Genomic DNA, 17,185 nt, shown 5'->3' with positions numbered 1-17,185 from the left:
TAGTTCAAGAAATTTGCAACTTTCAAATGAAAATTGTAAAATATCTCGAAAATTAAAACATCTTGTGGATGTAAAATAACTTGAAAAAGTTATTTTGATATTCTTATTTTTCCACCTTTATTTTTCCATCTTTATTTTTCCACCTATTTAAAATCGGATTTTCTGTATTATTAAAATTAAAAAATTTATAAGAGATTTTTTAAAAATTGTAAACATTCGAAGATTAAAGGTTAAATGGTTCATAAAAATTTTTTTTTTGATTTTAAAAATCTAGTTTTGAGAACTGTAGGAAAATTTTTGTTTTATAAGTTTATTAAAAACATTAATAAATAGCTTTGGTGCGTACTAGTAAACTAGACAAGATTCTAGGTGAAGTTTACTAAGAAAGTCTAGCGTTCTGATTTTTATTTTGAAAAAAATCATTATTTATTAGTAGGTACCTTTGTTGAAAGTAAGGTGGCCAAAACAAAATTAATTATTTAACTCATTTTTCTATTAACACGTCATGTTTCTAAATTTTCAAAATCTTTATTATTCAGTTATTTTTGGATCTGGAAATAAATCTAAGGAAAACTATTCGACATTTTGCAAAAACCTTAGTATTACATTTTTTATAAAACATTGTTTGACATTTTGCAAAAAACTATAGTATAACATTTATTAAAAAACGCTAAAAAAAAAAAAGTTATTAAATTAGTAAGCAATCCTTAGAAGTTAATTATAACAGAATACAATTTCAAAAGTAATATGAATGAGTCGAATGGAACTTGCTACGAACCTAATACGACTAAAGATTCTCATCAAGTTGAATTTTTGTTTTTAGTTATAAATACACTACTGTGTGTGTTGGGACTTGGAACAAATTTATTTATAGGAGCTGCGTTTTACAAAAATCGTGCGGCCTTAAAAACTCCTTCCAATCGACTAGTGTTTAGTCTATTGATTAGCGATACTTTATCTGGTATAAATGTTATGGCGCAGATCACAATATCTTTAAAATTTAAACATATTATTGTTGTAAGAATATTTGATGACATCATAACAGCTTTTTTAGCTTACAATGTTGTTTTGCATTTATGTGGCATTACTTTAGATAGGTTTATTGCTGTGTATTTTGCATTGAAATATAAAAAAATTGTAACATTAACATTTATTACAAGGTACATAAAAGTAGCTTGGTTGTTATCATTTTTTGCTTCAGGAATACAACTCGTATGGGTTTATGCAGATTTGAGATATGAAAAAGGTTATAATGGAAGAAGTGATGAAGAACTTATCAAAATAACTAATATAGAGAAATGGTACAGCTTCGTAATTCTTTTGATTTTTTTACTACTACCTATGATATTTTTAGGGTTAGCATTAAGTGCTATGTTTTATGAAATACGAAAAATACTCTTGAAAACAAAACTTCTGATAATTGAGAAACCTTGCTGTGTAAAAAAAAAACAGCTAAGAGTTATCTACATGTTTACTTGCATGTATGTTTGTTTTTTTATTTTTGCAATGCCATATTTCACAATAAGAATGGTGGAAGATTTCCAAATATGGTGTGCAAGTCAAGTTATATTGCAAATTGTTTACACATTGAAAAGTACACCTCACTTTGTAAACTCTATTTTGTATTCGTTTTTTAACAAGAAGATGAAAAACAATTTAAAATATTTGATTAAAGCTTGTTTAAGAAAAGCAATTTGTTCAAAAAAAGATTTACGAAAAACTAATTCTCTTATTTATTGAAAGTTGATGGAAATGCGCATGATATAAAATCAGAGATTGCTAAAAGACTGCATTTCAGCTTTTCGTTCAGCAAAGCAACATAATAATATCCTCATAATTTCATAGTTAATTTGTGTTCAATTAGTTAGCTTTTCGTTCAGCGAAGCAACATTATCATAATGTCATTGTCAAATATCATTCTCAAAATTATCATTCAAAGATCAAATATCATTCTTATGTCATTATTATTGTATTTTCAATGGAAAGATGTGTAAAATGGTTAAACGAAAGTCTTTTTTAAATGAAAGCCGGTTATGCTTTACAGGGGCGCCCAAAGCACTTTTTGGTCCTTGAGATAGCAAACTTCCAGACATGGAGCAAACTCCAACCATTTATATGTTTATACTTATACTGTCAAATAAGGATACCTTGCAAAAAATTGCGATGATTAGAGCTTGGGAACAAAAAAGCCCCAAAAATTTAGCCCCCCTGCCCCAAACGTGAGAGCAACAAGTTGATGAAATATTTTTTGTATTATTTTCAACTAGACTTATATTCATCGATAAATTTTAAATTTTATAGTAAAATATTTTAGCGTTCAAAAATTATGACCATATAAAGTTTAAATCCCCCTCAATTTGAGGGGGTTGCCAATTTTTTATTGTCATAATTTTTGAACTCTATGAGATAATACTATGAAACTTAAAATTTATCGATAAATATAAGTCTAGTTGAAAATAATATAAAAAATATTTCATCAACTTGTTCCCAAGCTCCAATCATCGCAATTTTTTGCAAAGTATCCTTATTTGACATAAGCATAAACATATAAATGTTTGGAGTTTGCTCCATGTCTGAAAGTTTGCTATCTCAAAGACCAAAAAATGCTTTGGGCGCCCCTGATGCTTTAAAGCTTAATTTTTAATTAATTTTAGTTTTTTAGAAAAATAGTCATCTTGCTAACACTGACGTGTATATATTAATACTGGCGTGTAAATGCAACACAAAAGTTTTTATGGCACACAGTGACTCAGAAAATTGAAAAATGCCTTTCTTAACGGTAAATTATCGGGGTTTATTTTAGTAAATGTTTCAGTTTAAATTTAAATGAAACTTAAACTGAAATAAAAACATTTACTAAAATAAACCCCTATAGTTTACCGTTAAGAATAAAAAACTTTTTGAAAAAAAAGCATTATTTTGCATGACGATATTCCAAACGCAATATTGAAATGTTGTTGTGATTTTTCGCTAAACAAAACAAGCATCTGTTCTGCCAATTCCATATAATGTTCTGCTAATCTGTATTTTTAAAAGATAAACCTTATATAAAAATTAATCTCAATGAGATAATAGATCAACGCAAGTGTATGCTAATATATTAATGTCGAGCTAGTAGTAGACATATGGTATTAAGCAACTTAAACAAGGTTATTTTGATAACACCATTATTTTATTTTATCTTTATTTTACATTATGTCATTTTCCAATTTTACGTAAATGAAAAAGCTCATTTAATCTTAACTGTTTTTTTAAAAATTTGGTGGGTAGCGCAGTGGCGCTTTTTTTCTCTCATTTCTTTTTTCATTGTATGTCTAATCTTTGAATAGCGTACAGTTTTGGTGAAGTCAAATTGTTTTTGTTTGTCCGAATAACAATCCCACAACCGCTAGTGTTTTTAAGAAATTCTTTTGTTTCAGTGCAATGTTTTTCCGAATATCAATCCCAAAATGCCTTACGTTTCTGAAAAAAATTCTATTTTTAGAACACAAACGGTACGCTATCAAGATTAAAGATTTCAGGATTTTTTTCGTCAATTTAATTCTCGAGAGTATAATCTGCGGTCAAATACCAGTAAAGGCTGTTATTATGATATAACTTGTCTTCCCATCCTAAAAACCTTTCTAAATTTATTCGTTTGCTTTCGGTACTCTAACTAAAAGCATTTAGGAAAAAATTTATGACCATATTTATAACTGCAAGTAGCTGAAAAAATAATTTGAAATAAATCTTAAATAAGTAAAATCAATAATATACCCGATTATCTACTTAATTTAATGCACTGATTATAGATTTAATTGCTTGTAATCGTTTGCCATCGAGTTGTTACAACTAAAAAAAGCACTTTTAAAAAACTATAAAATTTGTTCAAAAAATAAAAATAAATTAATACAAATAATCTTTAATTTATAAAAACTCTTCATTTACAAAAATTGTATATTCAAAAATATAAAAACAAAAAAAAGAAATTAAATATGACACCAAATAAAAACCTGAATAAAAAATAAAATTCTATAAAAACTAAATCCAGCACTCGTATTTCATTTGCTGTTTGTCGTCTTTAGAAGTGAGGTTGCTTGTTTCGGTTAGGGACCCAGGGTTTCTGTAAGATAAATAATTAAAAACCTTAAAAGTATAGCTTTCACAAATTAATTATAACACATAAAATTAAACACAAATCAAAGGGCATTTATCTTTAAAAGTACGTTCTAAACGTATTTTAAACGTTTAGAACGTTTAAGATATTAGTTATTTATTTTATTATATAAAACCGTTCAATTCCATTATTATGGCTATTTAAAATCAGAATGTTTAAAGATAGAAATAAATATAATCATAGCTGTGAAGACTTTTTTTGATCAAAAGATTCTATAAATATAAGATATGTTTCAATAGACATGCAGAGCTCTTAAATTTAAATGAAATTTAAACTGAAATAAAAACATTTACTAAAATAAACCCCTACAATTTAGCGTTAAGAACAAAAATATTTTGAAAAACAAGCATTATTTTGCATGACGGTATTCTAAACGCAATAAATATTAAAATGTTGTTGCGATTTGTCGCTAAACAAAACAAGCATCTGTTTTGCTAATTCCACGTAATCTTCTATATATATAAAGGGCAATGTGTGTGTGTGTGTTTGTTTGTTCTCTATAGAAATCCAAACCGCCGGACCGATCTCGATGAAATTTGGCATGGGGGTAGTCCTCGAGGGGGAGAAGGTTCTTAGCTGGGTTTTGACCCTGTACCCCGATCCCCGGGGTCAAGGGGGCCCAAAAATGGGCCCCCCTGACCCCGGGGTCAGGGGGGACCATTTTTTGGGCCGATTTTTTAGGCCCATTTTTAGGCCCATTTTTGTGTACAGATATCAGGTAAGCCAGTTTAAATATTGGCCCGTGCAACGCCGGGTAACTCATGCTAGTGTTATATAAAAATTAACCTCAATGAGATAATTGAGTTAATAGGCTGGGTGAATAAAAATGAGCAACTGTTTTTACTCAGTAATTGATCAGCTTTACGTGAATAAAAAGTTAATTAAAATTGCTAAAGTTTTTATTCACGTAAAGCTGACCAATTACTGAGTAAAGACAATTGCTTATTTTTATTCACCCGGCCTGATAGATCAACGTAAGTGTATGCTATTATATTAATGTCGAGCTAGTAGTAGACATATGGTATTAAGCAACTTAAACACAACCAAGGTTATTTTGATAACACCATTTTTTTTTTTTTTTTTATCTATTTTTTACATTTTATCATTTTCCAATTTTACGTAAATGAAAAAGCTTATTTAATTTTAACTGTTTTTTAGAATTTGATGGGTAGCGCAGTAGCGCTTTTTTTCTCTTTTGGTAGCGAACTTATTTACCGCTACCATATTTGCTTAAGGAAAGTGCTTCCGCAATTCCGCTACCAAATGGAAAGCCAGCGAATAGCGGAGGTGCGTATCGAGTCACCCTACCGCTTAGGTCAGAATTATTAGTGTTACATGTTTAATTTGAATTTGTAATTCAACGTTTTATCTTATAGTATCTAGGTTGCATATGAGAAAATATGAGCATATAAGGGGTCATCCATACATTATAGACTATTTTGGAGCCCCTCCCACACTCTCGTCACAACAGAGTAACTCTTTTGTAACAAGTTCCGTATAAGTCGTCACAAAACCACTAATCCCTCCAACCCCTAAAGCGTGACGTTATTTATGGACGACTCCTAAACAAATAAAATGTGTGAAATAGAATACAATACCATTAAAAAATACATACATACCTACATATATAAACACATACATACGTACGTACGTTCGTTCCTACATACTAGGATTGGCTGAAAATAACTTTTTATGAAAATTACTCCTGTTACACCCTTAGATTTGTTATAATAAAATAACGTTGGATTTAAAAAAATTTCAAATAAAAAAATATTTTTAGGGGTTCCTACTGACCCTTAAGTATTTAAGGAGTCCCTAATATTATCTGAAAAAAATTTGTTTCAAAGTATGAATGAACCTGGAATGAAACTTCATAAAAATTTCATAAATAGTAATTATTTTATATAAATAGAACTAATTTGAATTTTATTGCATAAAAGCTTTCACATATCACTTTTTTACATATTTCAAAAGAGTTTAGTTTTCCCAATATTTTTTAGATAAACATTTTTTAAATATGTTTTTAAAAAATACGATAACTATTTATGAGATTTTTATAAAAATTTTTATAGCTTTCTTTGAAAATACCATTAGGGACTCATTAAATATTCAAGGTTCAGTTCGGACCACTAAAAATATTTTTATTTAAAATTTATGAAATTCAGCCGACCCTAATACATATATACATAAATTCAGAAAAAAACAATAGATCAAAGCAATATTTAAAATATTACCTTACGTCCGCTGCAGAAATTAAAGGAATTTGTATTGACAAATTTTCACATTCAAGTTCGTTAGTTATATCTAGAAGCTGCTTTAATTGTTCTGCTAGATCTTGTTCAAGATTTGATAAGCTTAAAGATGACTCTTCATGTGAAGGCGATGCAGATAATGATTGCGAATGTACATTGGTTAAATAATTATTTTTTTTAATTGGAAGAGGTGGCAGAGAAGATTTTCTTCTTACAGAAAAGTCTATAGTTTCTTTCCGAGTTGCAAGATTCTCATTCTTACTTGATTCTAAAAATGTTGATGATAACGAATTATTTTCACTTTCTGAAAAAAATGATCTCCTCTTTAGCTCGGCATTTACATGAATAAGTTTATCTATCTTTTTTTCAAAACATCTTCGAATTTTTGTTCCTTCTAAAGATTTTTGCATAGCAACATCATTAGCTTGCGCTAATGCCTTTTGCAAATCAAAAAGAAGAACCTCAGATTCTTTAAGCTTCTGTAAATATTCAACTTTTTCATCTTCAAGTTCAATAATTCGTTTAATATGATCTTCACAAAACTGATTTCTTCTCAAGTTTTCATTTTCATGCTCTAAAGAAGCAACGCGTTGCTGTAATTCACTTTTATGGGCTTTTAAACTTCGTATATTTGTTGATGAAATTTCTTCATTACTTTTAATTTTATCCATTAATCCAGCTTTTTCCCCTATTAATTGTCTGATCGTAGCCTGCAATTCTTCCATCTTTTTTTTATCTTCTTGAACACACTGATGAAAAAAGTCTTCTTTTGGGCTCACACTAAATTTTTTCAATTCAAGATTTATCTCACAATTTTCTTCACGTAAAGTGTCCACAATTTTTAAATAATGCTCTTTCTCTCGCTTCAATTTATCACATTCAGCACGTAATGTGTCATATGTTGTTTTAAAAGATTTTCTTTCATTATCAATTTGCAATAAATGGTTTGAAATTTGAGATTGGTAATCAATTTCTCTGTTTTCATTACTGGCACGCAGTTTGGCTATTTCAAAAGTCAAGTTTTTGATTTGTAACTCACTGCTTACACAATGTTCCATTAACTCGTCATTTTTTATTTGAATGCTGTTTATGTTTTCATTGTATGTTTTATTTAAAGTCCATTTTTCTTTAACAACTTGATCAAGTTTTAATGTTATTGAGTTGTGCTGTTCTAATAAACAATTATAAAGTTCTGTGAGTTTTTCATGTTGAGTATGCAAAGAAAAATATTTTTCTTCATGTTCACTTTGTTGATTTTCCTTAGAAGACAATTTTAATTGCAGTAAATTGTTATTCTCTTTTAAATTTATTAAATCACTTTTTAAAGTCTCAATTTTGCTTAACAACATTTTGGATTCACTTGATAAATCACAATTCTCATCCTTTAGTTGCTTTACTTTATTTTCTAATAAAACACATTTCTGAGAAAACATGTTAGACTCACATAAAGCTTCATCTTTTTCCTTAATCAAACAAACAACTTGATTTCTCATGTCAATTTCTATTTCACTTGATGGATCCTTGAGAAATGATTTTTCGGATAGCTTATCACATTTTTCTTTTAAATCAACAACTTGTAGTGAAAGTGATTTATAAGAAGCAGATAAAGTTTGATTTTTAACATTAAATTGATTTAATAGTTCATTTAATACATTGATTTGATGTATCAAAGAATCATTTAAAATGTATTCTCCATTACTTTGAAATATTTTACGAAGACTATCTGCAACAGCAGATTTTTCTAACAACAGTGCATCACATGTCTCTTGTAAACAATCTAATTTTTGTTTTCCATTCCTAATATCAAGGCAGTAGCTTTGTATAGTATCTTTCAGTGCAGTAACCTCAAGAATTACTTCTGTATTTTTTTCTTTCAAAACTTCATTTTCTTTTCTTAACCTTTCTAAAGTCTCGGTTTGAGTTTTCATTATAGTTCCTCTACAACTATTTTCATTAGATGATAAACTTTCAATATTAGAAGTACTGACCCTAGCAATTTCAGAAGATGCCACAGTTTCAAGATTACAAATAATGACTTCAGCATAATCAGAAGATGGTGTACTTTCATGATTACAATGACTTAATTCAGAAATTTCGGATGGTTTTATATTTTCATTACTCTTTTTACTTTTTAAAAACATACATTTGCATTTCATAGATGGACAATCACAAATATGCTGTCTATTTTTTGATTCTAAGCTCACATCTTCTTTTCTGCGCACTTTGCTGTTTCGAAGTTTCTTGAAATCAATTTCAAGGGAGTTTACTCTGTTGTAATATTTTTTTTCAACTAATTCAGAATCTTCTTCCATTTTTTTGATAGTTTTTAATAAACTGTCTCGTTCAGCCATGACAGTAAACAACTGGCTAGAGATATCTTGATTTTTTATTTGTAATTCGTCAATATTTTTTTTGAGTAAATCCGCAGAATTATTATTTAATTCTTTCAACTGATCACTAATCCTTTTTATTTCATCCTCCAATGATAATACTTTGGCTTCGGATGACCGATTACGTTCGCGAAGAGCAGAAACCTGCATTTGAAGGGTTCTCTTTTCTTTGTTCACTTTAGATAGACTTAAATTTTTTTCATTCTTTTCCTAGAAAAATTAAGTTTAATAAAGTTATGTATAAAAATAACTGTTGTATTATCACAATAAAAAAAACAGATAAAATAAGCTTATATTTTTAAATCATCTAATAATTGTATATAGTTTGTGTGTGCATTATTAAAATACTATATTAACTGGTAATAAATAATCATAGTAAATCAAAAGTAAAAATGATGTCAATAAATCTTTCACATTGGTTATTTGCATTCATTTGTTGTTCCTAAATTATGTTTAATTTCCTTGTTTTATATCATTAAATTTTATTTAAACACTCTTTTTTTTTTAAATTGTAGTTTCCTATGGAAACTACAATTTTAAAAAAAAAATTGTAGTTTCCATAGGAAATAAATAAATGAATATTTTTTTTTCCTTTTGATATAAATTTTCATCAATTAAATTTAAGAATATAAATTAATTACTTGAATACTTTTATCATATTCTTTGCACTTGATATCATGTTCGCTTTTTATTTTACTGTATTCTGCTTCCATTTCCTGCTTTTCTTTTTCACACTGACCAAGTTGATTTTTTAAACTATGCAGAGATGCCTTGATTTCTTTATTTTCAGCTAGAACTTCAGTAAGAACCTTTAAAAAATCTGAAGATATACTCATCCCAATCATCATTTGGTAAAAACAATATTCTTACTAAGAATAAAAAAAAAACTAAACAACAAAACACCTTTTTTACTTCAACTATTTCATTGATAGACATAATGGAATCAACATCATACTTATCGACCAAATCAAATTTCTTATGTCCATCTTTACTGTGTGATGACCCGAAAGAACTTGTCCGACTTCTTATCACCTAAAAATGAACACAAAATATATACAATAATATATTACAATGTTTATGAAACATAATGTACTAATAGAAAGCTGAAAAAGTTTACTACAAGATATTTCCAAGAAAATAAAGACTTTATCCATTATTTTCCACTCACTAAAAACATAATCTAAAATGTCCCATTCACTAAAACCATTTAAAATGTTCCATTCACTAAAAAATATCTAAAGTTGTTCCATTCATTAAAACATCTAAAATGCTCCATTGACTAAAAACATCTAAAATATTTCATTCACTAAAACCATTTAAAATGTACCATTCCCTAAAAACATAATCTAAAATACGCCTTTTTAAGCAAAGGCTAACAGGCAAATAGGATACGCCTAAAAAGACAAATAGGATACGCCTTTTTAGGTAAGGGCTAGGAGATGACAACTCCGACTTAAAACAACCCCCTGCTTTGAGGCTCTTGGTTGAGTAAAGGCTAGAGATAGTGTCTCAATAAAAATACTCATCTTGGGCAGATGTTAAATGCACCGGCTACTGTCTTGTAGAAGACCTCCTAGACAAAGACTTAAGGGGTAAACAGATTCTATCTGTTGACCAGCCTCGCACCCCTTCTTCATCTATTAGGCTGATGCAGATGTATTTTTAATACATTGTTTCCAGTTTCCAGTTTTGAATGCTGGATCTTCTTGACTCAATGCATGGGTTTTGCTTGTGTCTCTGTGTTTATGACTAGGCAACTCATTCTATTATCTCCTAATGAGGGTACAGCTCTAAAACTCAGTTTTATGGTTTTGAGGCCGGCTGGTAGTCAGGTTTCCCTAACTCTGTGGTAGCTCTCAGAGAGGCTGATTCCATCAACAGCTGAAAAATATCAAAGTATTAACAGTGCCATGTTGCGCATGTATGGTGTCCCTGTTTGTACTTTTGCTGTGCATTGCGGAGGCCACAATTGGACCCCTTTGTTACGGCTTAGGGTTTATTAGTAGTAATGAGGCAATTGCTTGGGCTATTAAACGGTGTTCTGAGTACTATCTATACTTTGAGTCAAGTTCTTCAATCTAATTTAAAAATGAATAAAGTACCAAAAACTATAAAACACAAAAAACCGTCATCATCACCAAGTTCTCTAAACCTATCATTCACTAATATTCGTGGTATTCGAAGCAACTTTTCTTCTGTTGAGTCTTATCTCTTGCAAAGCTCACCTGACCTACTTGCTCTTCGTGAGACTAATTTGAGTTCAGCTGTCTCATCTTGTGATCTTAGTGTTGATGGTTATCTTCCTTTAACTCGTAAAGACTCCAATAGTCACATGCTTGGCCTGGGCATTCGTAAGAATTCACCCATTTGTCGTGAAACCAGATTTGAATCCACAGACTATTCTTTCATGTGCTTTCGTTTAGCACCACTTCAATCTAATGCCTTTCTCTTTGTTCTATATCGCTCTTCTTCATCTCAAGATTGCACTCTTTTTGATGTTATTTCTGATCATATTGACCAAGCCCTCTCTCTTTATCCATCAGCTAATATAGTTGTTATCAGTGACTTTAATGCTCACCACTCTGAATGGCTTGGCTCTAGTGTCAGTGACTCCGCAGGCTTTAAAGCCCACAACTTTTGCCTTCCTCAATCCCTAAATCAAATAGTCAACTTTCCAACTCGCTTTCCAGACAACCCGAATCATTTACCTTCTCTACTCAACTTATGTCATATTTCTGATCCTAGTCAGTGCTCAGTTTCTCCACATTACTTAGGTGCTTCTGATCACGGTGTGATCTTTTTAAAACTAATATCTCATTCTTCTTCATCACCTGAATCCCCCTATTATCGTACCTCTTACAACTACAGTAAAGCTGACTGGGATTCTTTTCGTGATTTTCTTCGTGATGGCCCTTGGGTAGAAATCTTTTGTCTTCCTGTAGACAAATCTGCTTCTTATATAACTTCATGGATTCAGGCTGGCATTGAATCTTTTGTTCCCTCTTGACGATTCCAGGTCAAGCCTCACTCTCCTCCATGGTTTTCCTCACACTGTACTGCTGCGATTGCCAATCGAAACCCTTACTTTGATATTTATCAGCAACACAATTCTCCATCTGTTTATTACTGCTAGAAACAATTGTAAAAAGGTTTTGTCTAACGCCAAAACCCGCTATTCTCAGGTCATGAAACCTTGTATATCATCTCAATAATTAGGCTCTCGTGACTACTAGAGAATCTTTAATAATATCAATAATAAGGGCAAATCTTTAATTCCACCTCTCTTGTATTGTCCAGACTTTGTCACCTCACCTAAAGACAAAGCTGAATTGTTTGCTAAAAACTTTTCATCAATATCATCTCTTGATTCCACTAGTTGCGTTCTACCTGATATTGCCAACAAACAGGTTGATCCATTGCTTGACATTCATATAACTCCAGCTTCTGTATCTAAAGTAATTTCCGGCTAGACTCTTCTACAGCTTGTGGCCTGGACAACATACCTGTTATTGTTTTGCAGAAGTGTTCTCCGGAGCTGTCATCTATACTCTCAAAACTATTCAACAAGTGCTTATCAGAGTCTTGTTTTCCAGCCTGCTGGAAAGCGGCATCTGTTATCCCTATCTTCAAAAATTCTGGAGAGCGATATGATTCATCTAACTACTGTCCCATTAGTCTTCTTCCTATCATAAGCAAGGTTTTTGAATCTTTAATTTACAAACACTTAATTTCTCATTTTGAATCTAATAACTTACTTTCTGACCATCAATATGGATTTCGATCTTCTCGTTCTACAGCTGATTTGCTAACAGTAATAACTGATAGGTTTTATCGTGCATTAGATAAAGGTGGAGAGGTTAAGGCCATCGTTTTTGACATTTCAAAAGCTTTTGATAAAGTTTAGCATGCTGGTCTTTTCCATAAGCTTTCTTCTTATGGTGTATCCGGCAACATCTTTAAGATTATTGAATCTTTCCTTTCCAATCATAACATAAAAATTTTCCTCGATAGACAACACTCCTCTTCTTATTCTGTAACTTCAGGGTTTCCTCAAGGTTCTATCCTTGGCCCTATACTCTTTTTAATTTACATTAACGATCTTCCAGATCTTCTTACATCTAAGGTGGCATTGTTTGCTGATGATACTACCATTTATTCTTGTCGTGATAAGAAACCAACACTCTCTGATTGCTTGGAGGGGGCATTTGAGCTTGAAAAGGATCTCACTTCTGCTACAGCATGGGGCTCACAGTGGCTGGTGAACTTCAATACAGACAAAACTCAATTTTTTTCAGCCAATCGTTATCGCAATAATTTAGATCTTCCTATATTTATGAACGGTGATGTACTCGATGAGTCATCAACTCTTCATCCTATAGGATTAACTCTTACTTCCAATCTTTCTCGGAAACCATATATCAAATCAGTTGCAAAATTAGCATCTGCTAAGGTTGCATCTTTTTATTGAGCTCGTCACTTTCTTAGTGTCTCTTGTGCCATCTACTAAAATTCATACTCATGTTACTCGTCATTCGATTAAGTCTCATCCTTTTTTTGTGACTGTTCCTAAGTGCTTCAAAAACTCTTATTCGTCTAGTTTTTTTCCTCGAACATCAGCTCTTTGGAATTCACTTCCTTCATCTTGTTTTCCTGATTCATATAATTTGCAATCCTTTAAGTCGTTCGTCAATCGTTATCTTGCTCTACAATCTTCATCTTTTCTCTTTCAGTAACTTCCAACTTTAATTAGTGGCTGCTTGCAGCTTTGCTGTAAGCGAAGATGTTTAAAATAAAAAAATGTTCTATTTACTAAAAAACATCTAAAATGTTCCATTTACTAAAAAAAAATCTAAAATGTTCCATTCACTAAAAACATCTAAAATGCTTCATTTACTAAAAACATCTAAAATGTTCCATTCACTAAAAAATATCTAAAATGTACCATTCACTAAAAAAAATCTAAAATGTTTCATTTGCTAAAAACATCTAAAATATTCCATTCACTAAACAAAATCTTAAATGTTCAATTCACTAACAACCATCCAAAAATGTTTAATTCACTAAACCAAAGTGAAAAAACCTTCAACCAACCAAAAATGTTCAATTCACTAAAAAACATCTAAAATGTTCCATTTACTAAAAACATTATCTAAAATAAAAACATCTAAAATTTTTAATTCTTTTGTAGGTAATATTTAAATCTCTTCATAGCCATTTTTAAATGTATTTATAGCTAATATTTAAAATTTATGAAAAAAATTGGTAAAACTTTAAATTTTAAAACAGGGGAGAAATGTGAAGGGCATAAAAAGCGAACTAAAAAATGTGATTAAAATGTTTGTAGCCATCTTTTACAATTCTTAACTTAAATAAAACATTTTTCCATTCAAGTGTTCATATTTTATCAAAATTTCTTAAATTTGATGACTTATTGTGTCTAACGAAAAAATCTGAAATCCTGTATGTAGGAGTCGTGTATGTAGTACAAATTCTTGATGTGTGAGTCATCTTTTTTGTAAGTCACACATCATGTGATCACACAAAATGTGTGAGCCATCTTTGTTGTACAAAAGAAACTATAAAGTATAAAATTATTAAATCCCTAGCTTCATATAAACCAATTCAAATAGAATTTATTTTTTTAATTGTACCTTTTTTTTTTTTAAAAAAAAAAAAACGCTTTCCTGTGATTTCTGAAGCATCTATAAAATTATATTTATCTATCTGCATTTCACAAAGTGCAAAAAATGTAATTCACTTGAAACAAAGATAAAAACAAATGCAATTTGTAAAACTTACACTGTCAACTTGTTCTGAATGAAGACTGAGTAAACTTGAAATAAGTGTCTGCCTCTCTTCATATAGGCTATCCATTTCTTCAGTCAATTCATTAACTCTCTTTACCAATTGTGTAACCTCTTCATTTAGTTTTTTGTTTTCATCATAGAGTTTATTAGCTTGAATTTCTTCTCTATTTGAAAGCACAGCCTTTAGATACTCATTTTCTTTAACCAGTTCATCTCTGTCTGCTTCAATCGCTCTCATATTATCTTCACATAATTTCTAAATTTTTTTATTTAAAATTAATTTTTATTACACTAGTAATATTGATTATAATAATATGCATACAATTTTTCACTTTTAAAACACATTTACCACTTATTTTAAAAAACATTTTTTTAACCAAGCTATTAGTTTCCTACTTATGCTTTAAAAATTTTATTGCTAAAACTAGAAGTATTTTTATTTTAAGAAAGTTTTCTGTACATAAATCTTTTAAAAATGTTCAAATTGATAATATGAAAGTTGTAATAAAAAGCTACCATATGTAATTGAGAATCATTGCACGTAAACACACATTCCAGCTATATTAACAACAAATTATGTCATGCTGGAAACTCACATTAGATCATTTAATGCAGATTCTTTATTAAAGGTGTTTTAGTTGGTCTTTAAATAAACACCACAATTTTTAATTACATTTAATTTAATTTCAATCTCATATTTTTTTTTGTAAATAAATAGTTTATGTTTCATTTATTATTCATTATGTGATCTGGAGACCACACAACTAGTCATCTGGTTTGAATCAAATTGATCTGCATCCTTAATAATTAATCCTTAGTGATCTGCATCCTTAATAATTAATCCTTAGTGGTGTAGTGGTAGAGCGCTCGCTTCATAAGAGGGAGGTTCTAAGTTCGATCCCTGGCACGTCCCTGGAAATACTGCACTCAACTTATTTCTCCGCACAGCAGCCTTGTTCGTCAAGGTTCGTGTTTCGGAGTTATAGAGTTGAGAGAGGGTTAACCACAATTAAGTAGCCTCCTCGTCTGTAGTGGCCTTCTTGGCCGTGGGAAGGTGAATTAACATAAAAAAAAAATGAAAAAAAATTGAACTTATAAAAAGTGACAATTTCAATTAAGACCTAACTGGATTTTTCCAGTTACTACCACAAAGCCACATAACATATGGATGTTAAATGTCTTTTGTTTATTTTACTAATATGTAAGAAAAATTTGTATATTTATTATATAAGATGTGTATTTTTTTGAAATAAATAATCAAGATGCGTACTTTCTGAATTTTCTTCAACTCATTAACATTCCTTTGTGTATATTAAAGCTAAAAAAAATGGCAAAAAAAATGCACATTTTTGTTAAAAAATGTGCACTTTTTTTTGTTAAAAAAGAATTGTTTTGGTAAGAGCTTTTTGTTGAACAAAAAAAGCTTTTTGTTAAACAAGAAAAAACGAATAATACACAGATGAAATGTTAAAAAATCTAAAGTAAGATGAAATGGTAAAATTTGTGTAAAAAAAAATAAAATGGTAAAATAGTAAAACAAAATACTTTTAATGTTAAAAAAATCTTTTTACAAAGGCTTTTTAACTCAACTAAAATTATAAAAATACTAACTGACCAGACTCATAAAAATACAGGTCTATATAAGCCAAATTTATACCGACCTTTTCTATGCTTTTTCTTATATATATATATATATATATATATATATATATATATATATATATATATATATATATATATATATATATATATATATATATATATATATATATATATATGTATGTATGTATATGTATATATACGTATATATATATATATATAATGTATTATATCCTAGCTGTTTTAAAATACAGGCTTTTTCCAAACCAACCATTTCTAAACTTATCATGTGCACCTTTTTTGCTTACGTAGAGCTTATTAAAACCCTCAGCCCATTGTTTATTTTAAAAGAAAAAATTTGAATTTAACATCTTCCTACTTAAAGCAAGAAAATTTTCTCTTTATTGTGTTAGATGCGCAGATTTATCAAATTGAATATGTTATATATTGAGTATGTCTCAATTCAATTCACTCAACATAATTATCTCTAACATAGGTGAAAATTGGGAGATATTGTGTGTTTTTGTAACTTATTTAGTTTTGAAATGTGTTTTTTTTTTAAATTATAGACTATAGTAACTTCCACCCTCTAATTAAAACTATAGTTATTTGCAAAGCATCCATAAAACAGGTCATGTGGAGCTAGGTATGTCAAATGAGTTAACTTGATCTGTTTAACTGTTTAATCTGTTTCTGTAATAAACACTCAACAGAAAAAAAACTTAGATTAAGTACGGCAAAAAAACATAATTGACTTATAAAGTTCGCTCTATAAAATAAGTTTCTTAACAAAAAGTAACAGTTTTTTTAAAAGACATTAAAACTTCTGGAGTTTTTTTAAGAAACAAACAAATGTGCTCAAACTTTAATTTGAAAAATACCAAACAAAATCTATTTAAAGTTTCAAAAGGATAATAAAATATGAGAATTTAATTTTTCAAGAATAATAGAAACAAAATATCCCAAATATAATAAAATTAA

At 29.5% G+C, this 17,185-nt stretch overlaps 2 protein-coding genes across 3 annotated transcripts in view; one reads left to right on the top strand and one right to left on the bottom strand.

Annotated features, from left to right (window-relative positions):
* Nucleotides 1-562: 562 nt before the first annotated feature.
* On the top strand, nucleotides 563-1,896 carry LOC105849199 (rhodopsin, GQ-coupled-like). Its single transcript, XM_065817335.1, has one exon. It carries the CDS (start codon nucleotides 748-750, stop codon nucleotides 1,738-1,740), a length of 993 nt encoding a protein of 330 aa, XP_065673407.1. The 5' UTR covers nucleotides 563-747; the 3' UTR covers nucleotides 1,741-1,896.
* A 1,948-nt stretch (nucleotides 1,897-3,844) lies between these two features.
* The window catches only part of LOC100203701 (putative leucine-rich repeat-containing protein DDB_G0290503), a 55,328-nt gene continuing 41,987 nt past the window's right edge, over nucleotides 3,845-17,185 (bottom strand). For both annotated transcript variants that reach the window (XM_065817429.1, XM_065817430.1), the window contains 5 exons: nucleotides 14,598-14,861; nucleotides 9,702-9,830; nucleotides 9,440-9,607; nucleotides 6,391-9,008; nucleotides 3,845-4,102 (listed from right to left, as the gene is read on the bottom strand). In XM_065817429.1, the coding sequence (XP_065673501.1) occupies nucleotides 4,021-4,102; nucleotides 6,391-9,008; nucleotides 9,440-9,607; nucleotides 9,702-9,830; nucleotides 14,598-14,861 (3,261 nt within the window). In that variant the 3' untranslated portion in view covers nucleotides 3,845-4,020. The remainder of the gene's footprint in view (nucleotides 4,103-6,390; nucleotides 9,009-9,439; nucleotides 9,608-9,701; nucleotides 9,831-14,597; nucleotides 14,862-17,185) is intronic.

Source organism: Hydra vulgaris, chromosome 14 (genome assembly GCF_038396675.1).
Source record: "Hydra vulgaris chromosome 14, alternate assembly HydraT2T_AEP".
NCBI classification, from domain to species: Eukaryota; Metazoa; Cnidaria; class Hydrozoa; order Anthoathecata; family Hydridae; genus Hydra; species Hydra vulgaris.
Note: the sequence above shows the minus strand (reverse complement) of the source record. Positions and strands in the feature narration are given on the sequence as shown.